At 47.3% G+C, this 21493-nt stretch overlaps 1 protein-coding gene across 2 annotated transcripts in view; it reads right to left on the bottom strand.

The window, feature by feature from the left end:
* Positions 1–21493, bottom strand: part of man2a1 (mannosidase, alpha, class 2A, member 1) — a 235528-nt gene that overhangs the window by 96161 nt on the left and 117874 nt on the right. For both annotated transcript variants that reach the window (XM_068029802.1, XM_068029801.1), the window contains exons 11-12: positions 17289–17403; positions 16183–16250 (exon numbers count right to left, since the gene is read on the bottom strand). In XM_068029802.1, coding sequence (XP_067885903.1) covers positions 16183–16250; positions 17289–17403 — 183 coding nt within the window. The remainder of the gene's footprint in view (positions 1–16182; positions 16251–17288; positions 17404–21493) is intronic.

The following is a 21493-nucleotide window of genomic DNA, read 5'->3' as shown; positions in this document are numbered from 1 at the left end:
AAAAAATATATCTGGTCTTTTATCACATTGCTGTTTGTGGGAGTTTTCCGTGTGCAAATTGCTTGCCACGCTTCCTACATTACAACAGTGACTACAATTCAAAAGTACTTAATTGGCTGTAAAGCCTTTTAGGATGTCCGAAGGTCACAAATTGTACGATATAAATGCAAGTCTTTTTTTCCCCTTGCCATATAAAAGGTACCCTCCTCTGAGTAACAGAATAAAACTTAACATAACTTATTATGTTCAACATAACCATTTACAATATATTTTCAAAAGAAAGTTGAGAGGCTCAGTTGTGAAGGTTGGAGGCGTCATTATTATGCTTTTATTTGGCATAGTAAAATGCAACTGTAACAGCATCATCCATATACCGCAATATCCAAGAGAAGGAGGAGGAGGAGGAGGAGGAGAAGGCACAGTCAATCTAGACCATATGTGGCAACTATTTCCTAGTTCAAGTGCCAGTTAAAGAGAGCCATAAGTTTTAAAAGTAAATTAGAATAAAAGTACAGAAGGAGCCCATTCGTCATATCTGGTCTGTGAAGGTTCTTAGCTAGAGCGATCCAAACAAATTCCACTGCCCTATACTTTCCCCAAAGCCCTGTATTTTACTTTGTTTCAAATATTTATCCACTTTTCCCTTAATGGGTAAAATGACCAGTGCCTCAACTATTTTGTCTGACAAAGTATTCCATGCACCAACAACTCAGTGCAAAGAAATTTCTCCAAATCTCTCTTTCTTCGTGTCAATTTTAAATTATTGATCCCTTATCACTATTCCCAAACAGATAGAATGGTCTTTTCCTATTCACTCAAAACCCTTCATGAATAAAAAAAAAGCTAATAAATATCCTTTCGGCATTCTCTGATCCAGTCTAATAGTCCCTGTCTCTTACATTCAGATATCATTATAACTACAACTATACAAGAAAGAGATATTGAAGCTAGCACATCAAATGTAACTTATGATATATTTTGGTTGCAACAATTTCCCTGAAATCTGCATTGGACTTTGCTCCTAAGTGTTCTCTTTTCCCTCATTTTCATGCACTCTTTCTCATTCCATCTCTTTCGTCCCTTCTTTCATCACCCTCTTCCTATGTGTCTTGTATCCCTTCTCTTACTTTCAACTTGACTCGTGTTCCCTCTATTAGTATGCGTCTCTTTTTTATTGCATCTATCCTTGTACTGTCCCAGTTACAGGTAGTGGTTGTCCCATAAATCTGCACTGCACTTATACCCCAGATAAAATCACCTGGCTTCTTTTCTACTGCAGAGGTCAGTAACCTGAGAATGGTAGTACTTTTGAAAACTGCAACTGTCCTCCTGCTCAGATGCTAATCACAGTTGTGTCATTGGGAGTTGAAAACTGAAGGTTAGGAATGCGTGAAGCGAGGAGAAAATGGTGAAAATTATAAAAATAAATTCATTCACAGAAGTCTTATATTTCACAGTAGCCAATTATTAACAGCATTGGAAGAAATCTGGAAACAGGTTTCCCATCTGACCATGGAAAAGGAAAGAGGGACAAAGGAGGAAGATTAAACAGCACTCTGGTTCACCACTTGCACTTGTATAGCTATATGATTTTAATCAGGTATTCCAATGGGCGGCGCAGTGGTTAGCACTGCAGCCTCACAGCTCCATTGACCCGGGTTCAATTCTGGGTACTGCCTGTGTGGAGTTTGCAAGTTCTCCCTGTGTCTGCGTGGGTTTCCTCCGGGTGCTCCGGTTTCCTCCCACATGCCAAAGACTTGCAGGTTGATAGGTGAATTGGCCATTATAAATTGCCCCTCGTATAGGTAGGTGGTAGGGGAATATAGGGACAGGGTGGGGATGTGGTAGGAATACGGAATTAGTGGAGGATTAGTATAAATGGGTGGTTGTTGGTCGGCACAGACTCGGTGGGCCGAAGGGCCTGTTTCAGTGCTGTATCTCTAAACTAAACTAAAGTAAAGGGCTTCAAGAAGTGAAAATATCTGAATGACAGGCAATGGTGGCAGAAGGGTTTTGTGGGGGTTGGGGGGAGAGGGTGGGTGCTGGTGGTGTAGTGGCATCCTGAAGGGACGATCAAAAGGTAGTTCATGTCACAAGTGATAATTCCATAGAAAGTATACTGTTGTACAATACTGCATTTACATTACAAAAACATGCCTTTTGGTGTAAATGTACAAGATTATTTTTGGACTGGGGAAAGAATCCATCTATCATTTTAACTTCAACATAAGTTATTAAAAGATGCAAAAATAGAAGCACACTCAGACTGGCAGTTTGCTGCAGGTTTATGCTTATGACACGCCAGTTCTGATGGTTAAGAGCTGAGTGTCTGTGGCATCCCACCCCAGCAGTATAGTACAGGAGCAGGGATATCTTGCTGCAATTATACAGGGCCTTAGTGAGGCCACACCTGGAATACTGTGCGCAGTTTTGGTCTCCTTATCTGAGGAAGGATGTTCTTGTTAGAGAGGGAGTGCAGCGAAGGTTTACCAGACTGATTCCTGGGATGGCGTAACTGACGGATGAGGAGAGATTGAGTCGGTTAGGGTTATATTCGCTGGAGTTCAGAAGAGTGAGGGGGGATCTCATAGAAACTTATAAAATTCTAACAGGACTTGACAGGGTAGATACAGGAAGGATGTTCCCGACGGTGGGGGAGTCCAGAACCAGGGGTCATAGTCTAAGGATACGGGGTAAACCTTTCAGGACTGAGATGAGGAGAAATTTCTTCACCCCGAGAGTGGGGAGCCTGTGGAATTCGCTACCACAGAAAGCAGTTGAGGCCAAAACATTGTATGTTTTCAAGAAGGAGTTAGTTAGAGCTCTTGGGTCTAAAGGGATCAAAGGGTATGGGGCGAAAGCGGGAAAAGGTTACTGAGTTGGATGATCAGCCATGATCATAATGAATGGCGGAGCAGGCTCAAAGGGCCAAATTGCCTACTCCTGCTCCTATTTTCTATGTTTCTACATTGGAACATTCAAGCTAAAATAAATTAGTACATGTTACAGTTAATTGAAGATTTATGGTCAGAATAGGAGAAAGCCTGCCTGATTGTATCATGATCACACTGGAATTCAGTGTGTGGATGCATGCTAAACAAAGCCAAGCGTCACACTTCAGTCACAGAAGTGCTATATGCTGGCTGACTACTCAACAGCACACATTCTTTTCCAATAAATTGGTGCAGGATAATCTGGACTATCAATTTTGCTGGTCACTAATCACATTTTAGCTAGTAAAATCAAACTAGAGGAGACGGTAATTACCTCTACACATCACTACAGTGAGCCACCCAGTATTTTGTTGAAGTGCCTAAACCAGGGTTGTCCAACCTTATTGGGCCGAGGGCCGCTTAGTGATTTTTGTTTGGTCAGGGGGCCGGTGAGCAGATTTCGAAAGATAAAGGCATTAAAAAATTATTTTACTAATAAAAACAACAACAAACGTGCATTTTTGTGAAGAAAATGGGAATAAGATGTGAATGAGAAGACTAATTTATTGACTTCCTTTCTTGTCACTATATTAAAAACTGGTTAGTGATATACCTGGCATTGTTTTTGTTTAGTTTAGTTTAGAGATACAGCACTGAAACAGGCCCTTCGGCCCACCAAGTCTGTGCCGACCATCAACCACCCATTTATACTAATCCTACACTAATCCCATATTCCTACCACATCCCCACCTGTCCCTATATTTTCCCTACCACCTACCTATACTAGGGGCAATTTCTAATGGCCAATTTACCTATCAACCTGCAAGTCTTTGGCATGTGGGAGGAAACCGGAGCACCCGGAGGAAACCCACGCAGACACAGGGAGAACTTGCAAACTCCACACAGGCAGTACCAGGAATTGAACCCGGGTCGCTGGAGCTGTGAGGCTGCGGTGCTAACCACTGCGCCACTGTGCCGCCCCTTTTTTTTTTAACAGGTGAGTAACTGAGCACTTATATTTCACTCCGGCATCACCCTCTGCCTGCACACGTGATGTAGCGATGCAGAGTATTCTAGACAGATGTCCACCTTTCAAGAGAGATGGCGATCTCTCTCTCCCCTTTCCCCATGCTGTGTGTGAGAAAATATGGTTGTGGTTGTTGGAGGTCAATCATCCCAGCTCCAGGAGTTCCTCAGGGTAATGTCCTCAGCCCAACCATCTTCACCTGCTTCATCAATGACCTTCCCTCCATCATAAGGTCAGAAGTGGGGATGGTCACTGACAATTGCACAACGTTCAGCAACATTTGTGACTCCTCAGATACTGAAGCAGTCAGTGTAGAAATGTAGCAAAACCTGGACAATATCCAGGCTTGGGCTGTTAAGAGGCAAGTAACATGGGTGCCACACAAGTGCCAGGGCAATGACCGTCTCCAACAACAGAGAATCTAGCCATCTCCGCTTGACAGTCAATGGCCATCGCTGAATCCCCCACTATCAGCATCCTGTGGGTTGCGAATGACCAGAAAGTAAACTGGAGTTGCCATATAAATACTGTGGCTACAAGAGCAGGTCAGAGGCTAGGAATCCTCTGGTGAGTAACTCACCTCCTGACTCCCCAAAGCCTGTCCACCATCTACAAGGCACAAGTTAGGAGTGTGATGGAATAATCTTCACTTGCCTGGATGGGTGCAGCTCCAACAACACTCTAGAAGCTTGCACCATCCAGGATAAAGTAGCCCACTTGACTAGCATCCCATCTACCACCTTCAACATTCACTCCCTCCACCACCGACACACAGTAGCAGCAGTGTGTACCATCTATAAGATGCACTGCAGCAATGCATCAAGGCTCCTTAGACAGCACCTTCCTAACTGGCAGCCTCTACCACCTAGGAAGACAAGGGCAGCAGATGCATGGGAACACCACCACCTGCAAGTTCCTTTCCAAGCCACACACCATCCTGACTTGGAACTATATTGCCGTTTCTTCACTGTCGCTGGGTCAAAATCCTGGAACTCCCTTCCGAACAGCACTGTGGGTGCACCTACCCCTACCTAGGGGAGGCGGTGGCGTAGTGGTATTGTCACTGGAGTAGTAACCCAGAGGCCAAGGGTATTGCTCTGGGGACATGGGTTCAAATCTCACCACAGCAGAAGGTGGAATTTGAATTCAATTAATAAATCCAGACTTAAAAGCTAGTCTAATGATGGCCATGAAACCATTGTCGATTGTTGTAAAAACCCATCTGGTTCACTCATGTCCTTTCGGGAAGGAAATCTGCTGTCCTTATCTGGTCTGGCCTACATGTGACTCCAGATCCACAGTAATGTGGTTGACTCTTACATGCACTCTGAAATGGCCTAGCAAGCCACTCAGTTGTATCTAACCACAACAAAGTCAATAAAAAGGAATGAAACTGGACAGACCACCCGGCATCGACCGAGGCACCGGAAATGACAACGGCAAACCCAGCCCTATCAGCCCTGCAAAGTCCTCCTGACTAATATCTGAGGGCTTGTGCCAAAGTTGGGAGAGCTGTCCCACAGACTAGTCAAGCAACAGCCTGACATAGTCATACTCACGGAATCATACCTTACAGACAAAGTCCCAGACACTGCCATCACCATCCCCGGGTATGTCCTGTCCCACCGGCAGGACAGACCCACCAGAGGTGGTGGCACAGTGGTATACAGTAGGGAGAGAGTTGCCCTGGGAGTCCTCAACATCGACTCTGGGCCCCATGAAGTCTCATGGCATCAGATCAAAGATGGACAAGGAAACCTCCTGCTGATTACCACCTACCGCCCTCCCTCAGCTGATCAGTCAGTACTCCTCCATGTTGAACTGCACTTGGAGGAAGCACTGAGGGTGGCGAGGGCACAAAATGTACTCTGGGTGGGGGACTTCAATGTCCATCACCAAGAATGGCTTGGTGGCACCACTACTAACCAAGCTGGCCGAGTCCTAAAGGACATATCTGCTAGACTGGCTATGCGGCAGGTGGTGAGGGAACCAACAAGAGGGGAAAACATACTTGACCTCATCCTCACCAATCTGCCTGCCGCAGATGCATCTGTCCATGACAGTATTGGTAGGAGTGACCACCGCACAGTCCTTGTGGAGATGAAGTCCCACCTTCACATTGAGGATACCCTCCATCGTGTTGTGTGACACTACCATCGTGCTAAATGGCATAGATTTCGAACAGATCTAGCAATGCAAAACTGGGCATCCATGAGGCGCTGTGGGCCATCAGCAGCAGCAGAATTGTACTCAACCACAATCTGTAACCTCACGGCCCGGCATATCCCCCACTCTACTATTACCATCAAGCCAGGAGACCAACCCTGGTTCAATGAAGAGTGCAGGAGGGCATGCCAGGAGCAGCACCAGGCATACCTCAAAATGAGGTGTCAACCTGGTGAAGCTACAACACAGGACTATCTGTGTGCCAAACTGCGTAAGCAGCATGCGATAGACAGAGCTATGTGATCCCATAACCAACGGATCAGATCTAAGCTCTGCAGTCCTGCCACATCCAGCCGTGAATGGTGGTGGACAATTAAACAACTAACTGGAGGAGGTGGCTCCACAAATATCCCCATCCTCAATGATGGGGGAGCCCAGCACATCAGTGCGAAAGATAAGGCTGAAGCATTTGAAACAATCTTCAGCCAGAACTGCCGAGTTGATGATCCATCTCGGCCTCCTCCTGAAGTCCCCAGCATCACAGATGCCAGACTTCAGCCAATTCGATTCACTCCGCGTGATATCAAGAAATGACTGAAGGCACTGGATACTGAAAAAGCTATGGGCCCTGACAATATTCCGGCAATAGTACTGAAGAACTGTGCTCCAGAACTTGCCGCGCCCCTAGCCAAGCTGTTCCAGTACAGCTACAAAACTGGCATCTACCCTGCAATGTGGAAAATTGCCCAGGTACATCCCGTACACAAAAACCAGGACAAGTCAAGCCCGGCCAATTACCGCCCCATCAGCCTTCACTCAATCATCAGTAAAGTGATGGAAGGTGTCATCAACAGTGCCATCAAGCGGCACTTGCTTCGCAATAACCTGCTCAGTGATGCTCAGTTTGGATTCCGCCAGGGCCACTCAGCTCCTGACCTCATTACAGCCTTGGTTCAAACATGGACAAAAGAGCTGAACTCAAGAGGTGAGGTGAGCGTGACTGCCCTTGACATCAAGGCAGCATTTGACCGAGTATGGCATCAAGGAGCCCTAGCAAAACTGGAGTCAATGGGAATCAGGGGGAAAAGCCCTCCGCTGGCTGGAGTCATACCTGGCACAAAGGAAGATGGTTGTGGTTGTTGGAGGTCAATCATCTGAGCTTCAGGACATCACTGCAGGAGTTCCTCAGGGTAGTGTCCTTGGCCCAACCATCTTCAGCTGCTTCATCAATGACCTTCCTTCAATCATAAGGTCAGAAGTGGGGATGTTTGCTGATGATTGCACAATGTTCAGCACCATTCGTGACTCCTCAGATACTGAAGCAGTACGTGTAGAAATGCAGCAAGACCTGGACAATATCCAGACTTGGGCTGATAAGTGGCAAGTAACATTTGCACCACACAAGTGCCAGACAATGACCATCTACAACAAGACAGAATCTAGCCATCTCTCCTCGACAGTTAATGGCATTACCATCGCTGAATCCCCCACTATCAACATCCAAGGGGCGACCATTGACCAGAAACTGAACTGGAGTAGCCATATAAATACCGTGGCTACAAGAGCAGGTCAGAGGCTAGGAATCCTGAAGCCAGTAACTCACCTCCTGACTCCCCAAAGCCTGTCCACCACCTACAAGGCACAAGTCAGGAATGTGATGGAATACTCTCCACTTGCCTGGATGGGTGCAGCTCCAACAGCACTCAAGAAGCTCGACACCATCCAGAAGAAAGCAGCCCGCTTGATTGGCACCCGATCTACAAACATTCACTCCCTCCACCACCGACACACAGTGGCAGCAGTGTGTACCATCTACAAGATGCACTGCAGCAAGGATCCTTAGACAGCACCTTCCAAACCTGCGACCTCTACCAACTAGAAGGACAAGGGCAGCAAATGCATGGGAACACCACCCTTGAAGTCACACACCATCCTGACTTGGAACTAATTCACTGTTCCTTCACTGTCGCTGGGTCAAGATCCTGGAACTCCCTTCCTAACAGCACTGTGCGTGAACCTACCCCAGATGGACTGCAGCGGTTCAAGAAGGCAGCTCACCACCACCTTCTCAAGGGCAATTAGGGATGGGCAATAAATGCTGGCCTGGCCAGCAACACCCACGTCCCATGAATGAATAAATAAAAAGATTGAAAGTTTTGTGCAAAAGCTTTAGGGAGAAATATGAGGAAGCAGTTTTTTTACACAGAGGATGGTACTGACCTGGAACTCGCTGCCCACAAGTGTGGTGGAAGTGGAGACAATCAAAGACTTCCAGAAGAGGTTGGATGGCCACCTGAGAGAAATAGATGAGCAGGGCTATGGGGACTGAGCCAAGGAGTGGGACTGACTGCATAGCCCTGTGGAGAATTGGCATGGGCTCGATGGACAGAATGGCCTCCTTCTGTGCTGTAATTAAATGGCTCGTTGACGCTCTCTCTCCCCGTCGCGGTCAGTCTGTCTCTCTGTCTCCTTCTCCCACCTCGCTCTGTCTCCTTCTTCCCACTGCCTCGCTGTTTCTCTCCCCCTCTCTCTCCACGCACCGTGTCTCCAGTGTTCCCCGCTGTCTCTGCCCCTCTTCTCTCTGTTCCGCATCTCTCTCTGTCCCCCTCCATATTTCTCTCTCCGTCCTCCCTTCTCCCTCTCTGTTCTCCCTTCACTCTCTCTATCTCTGTTCTCCCTTCACTCTCTCTCTCTCTCCCGGTTCTCCCTTTTCTCTCTCTCTCTCGGTTCTCCCTTCTCCCTTATCTCTCGGTTCTCCCTTATCTTTCGGTTCTCTCTTCTCTCTCTCTCTCCTCTCCCTTCTCTCTTTCTCTCTGTTCTCCCTTCTCTCTCTCTCTGTTCTCCCTTCTCTCTCTCTCTGTTCTCCCTTCTCTCTCTCTCTCTGTTCTCCCTTCTCTCTCTCTCTCTCTCTGTTCTCCCTTCTCTCTCTCTCTCTCTCTGTTCTCCCTTCTCTCTCTCTCTCTCTGTTCTCCCTTCTCTCTCTCTCTCTCTGTTCTCCCTTCTCTCTCTCTCTCTCTGTCTCTGTTCTCCCCTCTCTCTCCGTCCTCCCTTCACCCTCTCCGTTCTCCCTTCACCCTCTCTATCTCTGTTCTCCCTTCACCCTCTCTATCTCTGTTCTCCCTTCACTCTCTCTATCTCTGTTCTCCCTTCACTCTCTCTATCTCTGTTCTCCCTTCACTCTCTCTATCTCTGTTCTCCCTTCACTCTCTCTATCTCTGTTCTCCCTTCACTCTCGGTTCTCCCTTTTCTCTCTCTCTCTCTTGGTTCTCCCTTCTCTCGCTCTCTCTCTCTCTCTGTTCTCCCTTCACTGTCGGTTCCCTCTTCTCTCTCTCTCTTCTCCCTTCTCTCTCGGTTCTCTCTTCTCTCTCTCTCTTCTCCCTTCTCTCTCTCTCTCTGTTCTCCCCTCTCTCTCTCTCTCTGTCTCTGTTCCCTCTCTCTCCGTCCTCCCTTCACCCTCTCAGTTCTCCCTTCACCCTCTCTATCTCTGTTCTCCCTTCACTCTCTCTATCTCTGTTCTCCCTTCACTCTCTCTATCTCTGTTCTCCCTTCACTCTCTCTCTCTCTCAGTTCTCCCTTTTCTCTCGGTTCTCCCTTTTCTCTCTCTCTCTCTTGGTTCTCCCTTCTCTCGCTCTCTCTCTCTCTCTCTCTCTCTGTTCTCCCTTCTCTCTCGGTTCTCTCTTCTCCCTTCTCTCTCTCTTCTCCCTTCTCTCTCGGTTCTCTCTTCTCCCTTCTCTCTTTTCTCCCATCTCTATTTCTCTCTCTTCTCCCTTCTCTCTGTTCTCCCTTCTCTCTCGGTTCTCTCTTCTCCCTTCTCTCTCGGTTCTCTCTTCTCTCTCTCTCTCTCTCTGTCCTCCCTTCTCTCTCTCTCTCTCTGTTCTCCCTTCTCTCTCTCTCTCTCTGTTCTCCCTTCTCTCTCTCTCTCTCTGTTCTCCCTTCTCTCTCTCTCTCTCTGTTCTCCCTTCTCTCTCTCTCTCTGTTCTCCCTTCTCTCTCTCTCTCTGTTCTCCCTTCTCTCTCTCTCTCTCTGTTCTCCCTTCTCTCTCTCTCTCTCTGTTCTCCCTTCTCTCTCTCTCTCTCTGTTCTCTCTTCTCTCTCTCTCTCTCTGTTCTCCCTTCTCTCTCTCTCTCTCTCTGTTCTCCCTTCTCTCTCTCTCTGTTCTCCCTTCTCTCTCTCTCTCTCTCTGTTCTCCCTTCTCTCTCTCTGTTCTCCCTTCTCTCTCTCTCTGTTCTCCCTTCTCTCTCTCTCTCAGTGCTCTCCCTCTCCCTGTTCGCCCTTCTCCCTCTCCCTGTTCGCCCTTCTCCCTCTCCCTGTTCGCCCTTCTCCCTCTCCCTGTTCGCCCTTCTCCCTCCCTGTTCGCCCTTCTCCCTCTCCCTGTTCGCCCTTCTCCCTCTCCCTGTTCGCCCTTCTCTCTCTCTCTTCTCCCTTCTCTCTCTCTCTTCTCCCTTCTCTCTCTCTCTTCTCCCTTCTCTCTCTCTCTTCTCCCTCTCTCTTCTCTCTCTCTCTCTCTCTGTTCTCCCTTCACTCTCTCTCTTGGTTCTCCCTTTTCTCTCTCTCTTGGTTCTCCCTTTTCTCTCTCGTTCTCCCTTCTCTCTCTCTCGCTGTTCTCCCTTCTCTCTCTCTCTCGCTGTTCGCCCTTCTCTCTCTCGCTGTTCGCCCTTCTCTCTCTCTCTCGCTGTTCGCCCTTCTCTCTCTCTCACTCGCTGTTCTCCCTTCTCTCTCTCTCTCTCCCTCTCGCTGTTCTCCCTTCTCTCTCTCTCTCTCTCGCTGTTCTCCCTTCTCTCTCTCTCTCTCTCTCTCTCGCTGTTCTCCCTTCTCTCTCTCTCTCTCTCGCTGTTCTCCCCTCTCTCTCTCGCTTATCTCCCTTCCCTCTCTCTCTCGCTGTTCTCCCTTCCCTCTCTCTCTCGCTGTTCTCCCTTCCCTCTCTCTCTCGCTATTCTCCCTTCCCTCTCTCTCTCGCTATTCTCCCTTCCCTCTCTCTCTCGCTGTTCTCCCTTCCCTCTCTCTCTCGCTGTTCTCCCTTCCCTCTCTCTCTCGCTGTTCTCCCTTCCCTCTCTCTCTCTCGCTGTTCTCCCTTCCCTCTCTCTCTCGCTGTTCTCCCTTCCCTCTCTCTCTCGCTGTTCTCCCTTCCCTCTCTCTCTCGCTGTTCTCCCTTCCCTCTCTCTCTCGCTGTTCTCCCTTCCCTCCCATCTCTCTCTCTCTCTCGCTGTTCTCCCTTCTCTCTCTCTCTCGCTCTCTGTGTTCTCCCTGCTCTCTCTCTCTCTCTCTGTTCTCCCTGCTCTCTCTCTCTGTGTTCTCCCTTCTCTCTCTCTCTGTGTTCTCCCTTCTCTCTCTCTCTCTGTTCTCCCTTCTCTCTCTCTCTCTGTTCTCCCTTCTCTCTCTCTCTCTGTTCTCCCTTCTCTCTCTCTCTGTGTTCTCCCTTCTCTCTCTCTCTGTGTTCTCCCTTCTCTCTCTCTCTCTGTGTTCTCCCTTCTCTCTCTCTCTCTGTGTTCTCCCTTCTCTCTCTCTCTCTGTGTTCTCCCTTCTCTCTCTCTCTCTGTGTTCTCCCTTCTCTCTCTCTCTCTGTGTTCTCCCTTCTCTCTCTCTCTCTGTGTTCTCCCTTCTCTCTCTCTCTCTGTGTTCTCCCTTCTCTCTCTCTCTCTGTGTTCTCCCTTCTCTCTCTCTCTCTGTGTTCTCCCTTTTCGCTCTCTCTCTCTGTGTTCTCCCTTTTCTCTCTCTCTCGCTCTCTCTGTTCTCCCTGCTCTCTCTCTCTCTCTCTCTGTTCTCCCTGCTCTCTCTCTCTCTCTCTGTTCTCCCTGCTCTCTCTCTCTGTGTTCTCCCTTCTCTCTCTCTCTGTGTTCTCCCTTCTCTCTCTCTCTGTGTTCTCCCTTCTCTCTCTCTCTCTGTGTTCTCCCTTTTCGCTCCCTCTCTCTCTGTTCTCCCTTCTCTCTCTCTCTCGCTGTTCTTCCTTCTCTCTCTCTCTCGCTGTTCTCCCTTCTCTCTCTCTCTCGCTGTTCTCCCTTCTCTCTCTCTCTCGCTGTTCTCCCTTCTCTCTCTCTCTCGCTGTTCTCCCTTCTCTCTCTCTCTCGCTGTTCTCCCTTCTCTCTCTCTCGCTGTTCTCCCTTCTCTCTCTCTCGCTGTTCTCCCTTCTCTCTCTCTCGCTGTTCTCCCTTCTCTCTCTCTCGCTGTTCTCCCTTCTCTCTCTCTCTCGCTGTTCTCCCTTCTCTCTCTCTCTCGCTGTTCTCCCTTCTCTCTCTCTCTCGCTGTTCTCCCTTCTCTCTCTCTCTCGCTGTTCTCCCTTCTCTCTCTCTCTCGCTGTTCTCCCTTCTCTCTCTCTCTCGCTGTTCTCCCTTCTCTCTCTCTCTCGCTGTTCTCCCTTCTCTCTCTCTCTCTCTCGCTGTTCTCCCTTCTCTCTCTCTCTCGCTGTTCTCCCTTCTCTCTCTCTCTCTCTCGCTGTTCTCCCCTCTCTCTCTCCATCTCTCGCTGTTCTCCCCTCTCTCTCTCTCTATCTCGCTGTTCTCCCTTCTCTCTCTCTCTCTCTCTCTCTCTCTCGCTGTTCTCCCTTCTCTCTCTCTCTCTCTCGCTGTTCTCCCTTCTCTCTCTCTCTCTCTCGCTGTTCTCCCTTCTCTCTCTCTCTCTCTGTTCTCCCTTCTCTCTCTGTTCTCCCTTCTCTCTCTTTCTCGCTCCCTCTGTTCTCCCGTCTCTCTCTTTCTCGCTCCCTCTGTTCTCCCTTCTCTCTTTCTCGCTCCCTCTGTTCTCCCTTCTCTCTTTCTCGCTCCCTCTGTTCTCCCGTCTCTCTCTTTCTCGCTCCCTCTGTTCTCCCGTCTCTCTCTTTCTCGCTCCCTCTGTTCTCCCTTCTCTCTTTCTCGCTCCCTCTGTTCTCCCTTCTCTCTTTCTCGCTCCCTCTGTTCTCCCTTCTCTCTTTCTCGCTCCCTCTGTTCTCCCTTCTCTCTTTCTCGCTCCCTCTGTTCTCCCTTCTCGCCTCTCTCTCTGTTCTCCCTTCTCGCCTCTCTCTCTGTTCTCCCTTCTCGCCTCTCTCTCTGTTCTCCCTTCTCGCCTCTCTCTCTGTTCTCCCTTCTCGCCTCTCTCTCTGTTCTCCCTTCTCTCTCTCTGTCTCTCCTCCCTTCTCTCTCTTCTCCCTTCTCTCTCTTCTCCCTTCTCTCTCTTCTCCCTTCTCTCTCTTCTCCCTTCTCTCTCTTCTCCCTTCTCTCTCTCTCTCTCTCTCTCTCGCTGTTCTCCCTTCTCTCTCTTCTCCCTTCTCTCTCTCTCTCTCTCTGTTCTCCCTTCTCTCTCTCTCTCTCTCTGTTCTCCCTTCTCTCTCTCTCTCCCCCTCTCTGTTCTCCCTTCTCTCTCTCTCTCTGTGTTCTCCCTTCTCTCTCTCTCTCTGTGTTCTCCCTTCTCTCTCTCTCTCTGTGTTCTCCCTTCTCTCTCTCTCTCTGTGTTCTCCCTTCTCTCTCTCTCTCTGTGTTCTCCCTTTTCGCTCTCTCTCTCTGTGTTCTCCCTTTTCTCTCTCTCTCGCTCTCTCTGTTCTCCCTGCTCTCTCTCTCTCTCTCTCTGTTCTCCCTGCTCTCTCTCTCTCTCTCTGTTCTCCCTGCTCTCTCTCTCTGTGTTCTCCCTTCTCTCTCTCTCTGTGTTCTCCCTTCTCTCTCTCTCTGTGTTCTCCCTTCTCTCTCTCTCTGTGTTCTCCCTTCTCTCTCTCTCTCTGTGTTCTCCCTTTTCGCTCCCTCTCTCTCTGTTCTCCCTTCTCTCTCTCTCTCGCTGTTCTTCCTTCTCTCTCTCTCTCGCTGTTCTCCCTTCTCTCTCTCTCTCGCTGTTCTCCCTTCTCTCTCTCTCTCGCTGTTCTCCCTTCTCTCTCTCTCTCGCTGTTCTCCCTTCTCTCTCTCTCTCGCTGTTCTCCCTTCTCTCTCTCTCGCTGTTCTCCCTTCTCTCTCTCTCGCTGTTCTCCCTTCTCTCTCTCTCGCTGTTCTCCCTTCTCTCTCTCTCGCTGTTCTCCCTTCTCTCTCTCTCTCGCTGTTCTCCCTTCTCTCTCTCTCTCGCTGTTCTCCCTTCTCTCTCTCTCTCGCTGTTCTCCCTTCTCTCTCTCTCTCGCTGTTCTCCCTTCTCTCTCTCTCTCGCTGTTCTCCCTTCTCTCTCTCTCTCGCTGTTCTCCCTTCTCTCTCTCTCTCGCTGTTCTCCCTTCTCTCTCTCTCTCTCTCGCTGTTCTCCCTTCTCTCTCTCTCTCGCTGTTCTCCCTTCTCTCTCTCTCTCTCTCGCTGTTCTCCCCTCTCTCTCTCCATCTCTCGCTGTTCTCCCCTCTCTCTCTCTCTATCTCGCTGTTCTCCCTTCTCTCTCTCTCTCTCTCTCTCTCTCTCGCTGTTCTCCCTTCTCTCTCTCTCTCTCTCGCTGTTCTCCCTTCTCTCTCTCTCTCTCTCGCTGTTCTCCCTTCTCTCTCTCTCTCTCTGTTCTCCCTTCTCTCTCTGTTCTCCCTTCTCTCTCTTTCTCGCTCCCTCTGTTCTCCCGTCTCTCTCTTTCTCGCTCCCTCTGTTCTCCCTTCTCTCTTTCTCGCTCCCTCTGTTCTCCCTTCTCTCTTTCTCGCTCCCTCTGTTCTCCCGTCTCTCTCTTTCTCGCTCCCTCTGTTCTCCCGTCTCTCTCTTTCTCGCTCCCTCTGTTCTCCCTTCTCTCTTTCTCGCTCCCTCTGTTCTCCCTTCTCTCTTTCTCGCTCCCTCTGTTCTCCCTTCTCTCTTTCTCGCTCCCTCTGTTCTCCCTTCTCTCTTTCTCGCTCCCTCTGTTCTCCCTTCTCGCCTCTCTCTCTGTTCTCCCTTCTCGCCTCTCTCTCTGTTCTCCCTTCTCGCCTCTCTCTCTGTTCTCCCTTCTCGCCTCTCTCTCTGTTCTCCCTTCTCGCCTCTCTCTCTGTTCTCCCTTCTCTCTCTCTGTCTCTCCTCCCTTCTCTCTCTTCTCCCTTCTCTCTCTTCTCCCTTCTCTCTCTTCTCCCTTCTCTCTCTTCTCCCTTCTCTCTCTTCTCCCTTCTCTCTCTTCTCTCTTCTCCCTTCTCTCCCTTCTCTCTCTTCTCCCTTCTCTCTCTCTCTCTCTCTGTTCTCCCTTCTCTCTCTCTCTCTCTCTGTTCTCCCTTCTCTCTCTCTCTCCCCCTCTCTGTTCTCCCTTCTCTCTCTCTCTCTCTCTCTCTGTTCTCCCTCCTCCCTCCCCCTCTCTGTTCTCCCTCCCCCTCTCTGTGCTCCCTCCCCCTCTCTGTGCTCCCTCCCCCTCTCTGTGCTCCCTCCCCCTCTCTGTGCTCCCTCCCCCTCTCTGTGCTCCCTCCCCCTCTCTGTTCTCCCTCCCCCTCTCTGTTCTCCCTCCCCCTCTCTGTTCCCCCTCCCCCTCTCTGTTCCCCCTCCCCCTCTCTGTTCCCCCTCCCCCTCTCTGTTCCCCCTCCCTGTTCTCCCTCCCCCTCTCTGTTCTCCCTCCCCCTCTCTGTTCTCCCTCCCCCTCTCTGTTCTCCCTCCCCCTCTCCCCCTCTCTCTTCTCCCTCCTCTCTCCCCCTCTCTCTTCTCCCTCCTCTCTCCCCCTCTCTCTTCTCCCTCCTCTCTCCCCCTCTCTCTTCTCCCTCTGTCTCCACCCCCGCCCCCCACTCTCTCTCACATAGTTACAGAGAGTGGAATGCTCTTTTAAAGTTCTTTTAAAAGTCAGTTCTTTTTAAAAGAGAGCACTGTTAGTTTCACAGGTGACAGCTGCCGACCTCGGGAACAGCTGTTTCCCAACAGACTCAGGTTTTCCGGCTGGCTTTTTAAAAAAAAAAGTCAGTACCCGCTGGACTGACAGTGGGAAATTTCTCATCTCCAGTCACGCTGAGAATGCGGAACAACCCCAGGAACAGTTTACACCCGTGGGCCAGATGGAAACGTTTGGTGGGCTGGTCCTTGCTCGCGGGCCGTATGTTGGACAACCGTGGACTAAACTCACCCAACAGAGTTGCGAGTTCAAACAACAAAGCAATGGACAGGAGCTTTTAGCTTGATTGGGGTACAAGCATTCAACTATTTATACAATCACATTTTTACAGCCTTTCAAGAAAGTTTTAAAAAATATTGAAGTGTAAATCACAAACCTGGGTATTAAGCTCAATTCAATGGTCGTTCTTTGAGGTAATGAGTCCTGTGAGGCTTGGCTATCATCCTGAAACAAAGCAGAGCATTTAAATGAAGTTGTTATATTTTGTTATACTAATGAATTTACTTCAGAAAGTAATTAGTCTTAATGAAGTGTTGACCAATCTAACCTTTCAACAAATACTCAACCTTCTCTTTGCACAGCACACTCAAAAGGATCCCGCTTCTGCACCTGTGCCTTCTTCAGGGCCTAGCTCAGAATACCATACAGAGGTGTTAGGGGCATGCAAGCTTTGTACTTTCTGCTTTTCCTACCATATGTTTCTCCAATTCACTTGCTGTCCCAGCCAATGAGGAATTGTGGAAAGCTACGGAATACGCAAAAAGAGCCTGCAGTGGAAGAGCTCAGTCCCAAGATGAAGATATCGTTAAAGCTAGAAACATATTTTCTGACAGACCAGATTAAGGGAACAAAAAGGTATGGGTGAAGGAATCCAAAGGCAAGATCAGAAGAAGAATGATCCAAGAATAGCTTTAATGATTTAGACTATCCCTTTATGAACAGGAACGTGCTCTTACTGGCTCAGCCAAATCAGTAATTCGCTGGAGTGCTGTTTGGAAACCAATGCCAGACTCTTCTCTGTTTCTTCTAACCATCCTCCTTAAAAGGGGTCTATGGATACTTCAGAGGCAAGAATCACCTGTGCATCAATTTGTGGAATACACTCCATTTAAAAAAAAAAGATATTTGGTTTTTGGCATATAGCCATTACAGATATGACCCCCATATATTTCCCAGACCCATTTGCCCTGTGAAGGTGGATGTGGGTCCTCTGTAGCAATTGTTGTTGTTTACAACTGAGAGGTTGTCTAGGCCCCTTCAGAAAGCATTAAGAGTCAACAACACAGTATGGGAATGGAGTCACTTGTCAGACAGAGTATGTACGGATGTAAGGTTCCCTTTCCTGAAAGACATTAGTGAACCAGTTGCATAAATACAGAAATTCAGTGCTTTCAGAAGGTTTATTTTTACTCATACCAGCCCACGATTTTTTTTGTAGTCACTAGGATACACGGAAGCCAACTGAAAAGAAAAATTTCTCACCATCTGAAGAAAGGGTGTTGAAGGGATATGCTTGTAATTTTCCTTGTCTTTTAAAATTAGAAAATGAGCTGAGTCACCAATTACTTTTTTCAAATTCATTATTGAGTGAAATAGTCTGTAAAAATAAAGATAAAGAACATTATAAATATTGTGCTAATTTTGGAGAGGGGTGGAGGTGCAGGGGGGGTTGGAGACTTGGAACGTCCTCCCTCGGACAGAGCATTCTTCAGCCAGCACTTTTCAATGGGCAGCCACCCTAGATATGCTTGTGTCTACCACAGACAAGTAAATTAGGTGTTCGAATCAAGAAAGTCAGGTGGTGAAGGATGAAACTGGAGCCAACCTTTACACACTTGTATAAGCATTTACTTACAAAAGATGCATATTATAGACATACACCTGCCAACCCAACAACCACTATTTCAGTCTGTTCCCATTTATAGGAGGGCAACTTTTTAAAAATCCTTTCATGGGATGTGGATGTCGCTGGCAAAGTCAGCGTTTGGTGCCCATCCCTAACTGAGTGACTTGCTGGGCCATTTCAGGGAGCAGTTAAGAATCAACCACATTGCTGTGGGTCTGGACTCACTTGTAGGTCAAACCAGGTAAGGATAGCAGGTTTCTTCCCTAAAGGACATTAGTGAACCAAATGGGTTTTTACGACAATCGATGACAGACTAGCTTTCAATTCCTGATTTCTTTTTATCAATTGAATTTAAATTCCACCCGCTGCCGTAATGGGATTTGAACCTGTGTCCTCAGGGGCATTATCCTGGGCCTTTGGATTACTAGTCCAGTGGCAATACCACTGCCCAACAATCTCCCCAGTTAATGCCCACCACCTGCATACAATTAAATATAATTATAGATTCCTTTCTTTCTCTTTAAATAAAAAATAAGACATTATACGTACAACCAAAATTTCAAAACTAATTAAATCAAAGACCTGCATATTCTACATAAAGCATTCCATTGCAAGACACCCCTCTTCTAGGATGCCTAACAATTTCTTCGTACATGCATTTCTTGTGGTAAAACAATCCAGCAGTTGATGACTTGCATCCACCCATTTATTTATTTCTTTTTTTGGAGAGATTTCTGTAAGATTATTAGGTTAATAAAAAGTTACTAACCAGAATATTAATTGTTAAACTTTAGCTATTATAAATTAACAACTGACTTATTATAACCTAACATTTAGTTTTATTAGAACCCTTCTTTGTAGTATGGTAAAGTAGGAAAACTTAGGAAATAGGGCACAGTATAGACAAGATGCCAAGGTAGAGGGATTCTGGGAGATTATGTCAAGTTTTAAAATGTTTACTTGCAGTAAAAAAGACCTTGAGAGCAGACAATGAAAACAGCTTCGGTGAGAACAGAATATAGATTTGTCTCTCAAAGAGATAAGAAGCCATGGAATGTAAAAACAAAGGCACTACCTACGTAAATCAAAAGGGTTAGCAACAAGAAGATCTTTGGTTGGTTAAGAAAGGCATCCTTTAATACAAGACTAATCACTGATCGGGGAAAGGGAGGATTAACTGGAAAGCAGACAGGATAAAAGATGTCTTATTGGTGTCTCTGCACAGCTGAGAGAACTTCTCGAGCAAGAGAAACTACAAGAGAGAGATAAAAAGATTAAAGCTCGAAGACCAAATCTGCAACTGAAACCAATGCGCTCCAGCCATCGAGTTTCTAATACGGGTAGTATTTGTGTTAGGCTGTTAATCACTGTCCAAGTTTGTGACTCTAATTTATCTGAAAACTTAATAAACTTGTCTTTACCTTTATCGCAATAAAGTTGACTCATAACAAAGCCTTGCTGCCAAGTCTGCTCCTACTTTAGAAGGGGGCATAATCCCCCACTATCTTATCTAATCTTGCATTTCCTTTCTCTCCAGCATTTGTTTCAAACCAGCAAGGTCAATCCGTAACTTTTTCTCTCACACATTTTTCATAGAACATAGATTATTCCACAAGGAACAATTATCTACATAACATTCAATGAGTATACAATCATCAGTGCACCCATTGTTAAGAATCTCACTTAAAGTAGTTGCCAATAGAATCCCATATCTACTGCCTCTACAAGAGCCAGTGTTTCCACAGCCATTGTACTTAACCCTTTTTATTTGCTTAGCTTCCCAAGCTAAAGGACAACATTTCCCATTCTCATCATCAGAAATATTATGAACCAGCTGCACTAGAATACTCATCAGGAAGATTAGCAAGTGAAGCATCCCTAAAAATTACTAGTTTCATGTTACTTTAGTCACCTAACAATGGGAACATAAGAGTGGATTTAATTTTTTTAATGGTTTACTTGCCCTTAAAACATTCTCTAGGGCGTTTCTTCATCGTACGTAACTTCAACACATCAAAACTGGCATCTGGTCTAGTATTAGTTTACAACCAGCTCAACTGACCAATCAAGCTTCGTAATTGCTTGGTTTGCTCTTTAGATATAACATCATCAGTATCACCCCATAAGAAACCATTAACATGCATCATGAAAGTGCCTGAAAGCTTTCCTTTATGATACCAATAAAACATTGTGGGATCTGCTTATATTTGAACACGAACAATTGGAGCAAAACAGATCTCACCGAAAAATACAACGTCCTGGAAGCATCATTCAGGCCAGAGACATTTGTTTAGTTTTCATAGTTTTCCTTCTGCACCTGGTGCCTCTTTGAGCAGTTTCAAAAACACTTCACTTTGAAAAGTATCACCCTGCAGTACTGCTGCTTTTATGTTAATTGTTAATGTTATGTTAATACACTCCCATGAATATGTGGCCAAAAGAGCTAAAGATATTTTTATGATTACCTTTCCAGCTGTGGGAGAAACCAATCTAACATCTGTATCACCCAGTCACTCTTCAAAACCTCTAGCAACTAACTTCACTTTAGCCTTATAAGTCTCACTGCAAAGACTTTCTCAGTACAAATTCACCTATGTGACAAAGTTGGTTGACCCTTTTCTGGTATTTCAATAGATTCCAAACTCTCTCCAACTATCCAACTCCCTTTGTTTTACCTCTCTTATTAGTTTATACCCAGGTTTATTGGCAGCCACCTCATAGTCGTAAGGACTTCTGCTTCTAGTTCTGCTGCAAGACAGTTCTGTGGTCTTTATTCCACTGTCTAATCTATTGAAGTCATGGCCTCTACTTCCACTTTTATGCCCATCAGGATTACTACTGTGAGATCTCCCTCTTGCACTATTGAAGGTTCTTTCACCAATTCGTAATCATTTTATGATACAAGAGTCACTTCTGGACTTACTTTCACTACTTGCACTCTGCTTTCTTACTTCCCACCCTTTCACCCCATTCTGCCAGTCCATAGACCACACTTCTTGACCATCATCCTGAACATTCAACCAATATTTGAATTTGCCAGTAGCTTTACCTGCATGTCCCATAATTCTTAGGCTGTGTTTGCTGACAATGCAACCACTAGGTGATGCAGTACTTGCACATGCACAAATGCAGGTTGTTCAACTGGAACGTCAGTGTCTGCCATGTTCACGCAGCTGCCAAGATTAAAGATGGCGCTGCTCAATTTATCACAGGAAATGCTTATTGCTGGATCATTCTAGCAAACTAACCTTACATTAAGTTGGATGGAAGCCCAGTAATATGCTTTGTAGTTATAGGATATTAATTGTAATCCTCAGATCCATTTAACATTCCAGTAATCCTATTAAATACAAAATGGATTTTATGATTGAATTTCCATTGCAAGATAGTGAATTGGCACCCTGATCGAAAATCGGGCAGAGTATAAAATGTGCTGCTAGTTCATATTGTGATTAGTTTATATGACTGACCAGGACTGATTTCACCCAAACGCAGCTACTAGCTCCCGCCCCACTGGCCACTCTCCCCCCTCAGCAACTCGCTTTCTGCTCCCATTGGCCATTTCACCACCATTCCCCCACCGCCTCGCCTCCTCAGCTACACGCTCTGGACCTTGCTGCTCCCCCCGGCCGATTGTTCCCCGCTCGCGCCACCCTGCTCTTTGGTCGCTCCCCACCCCCCCCACTCCAGCCACTAGCTCTAGGCAGCGCAGCTTCCTTCCTCTCGACCACTCACTTCCACGTTTCATCAGTCACCAGGCGCCGTTCAAAGAAGCAAGGCGGGCTGCAAGTGGTGACCGGGCGACGTAGGAGCGAGTGGCCAAGAGGAGGGAAGCAGCACG

The sequence above is a fragment of the Heterodontus francisci genome, chromosome 4 (genome assembly GCF_036365525.1).
Source record: "Heterodontus francisci isolate sHetFra1 chromosome 4, sHetFra1.hap1, whole genome shotgun sequence".
NCBI classification, from domain to species: domain Eukaryota; kingdom Metazoa; phylum Chordata; class Chondrichthyes; order Heterodontiformes; family Heterodontidae; genus Heterodontus; species Heterodontus francisci.
This window is presented reverse-complemented; position numbering and strand designations above follow the sequence as displayed.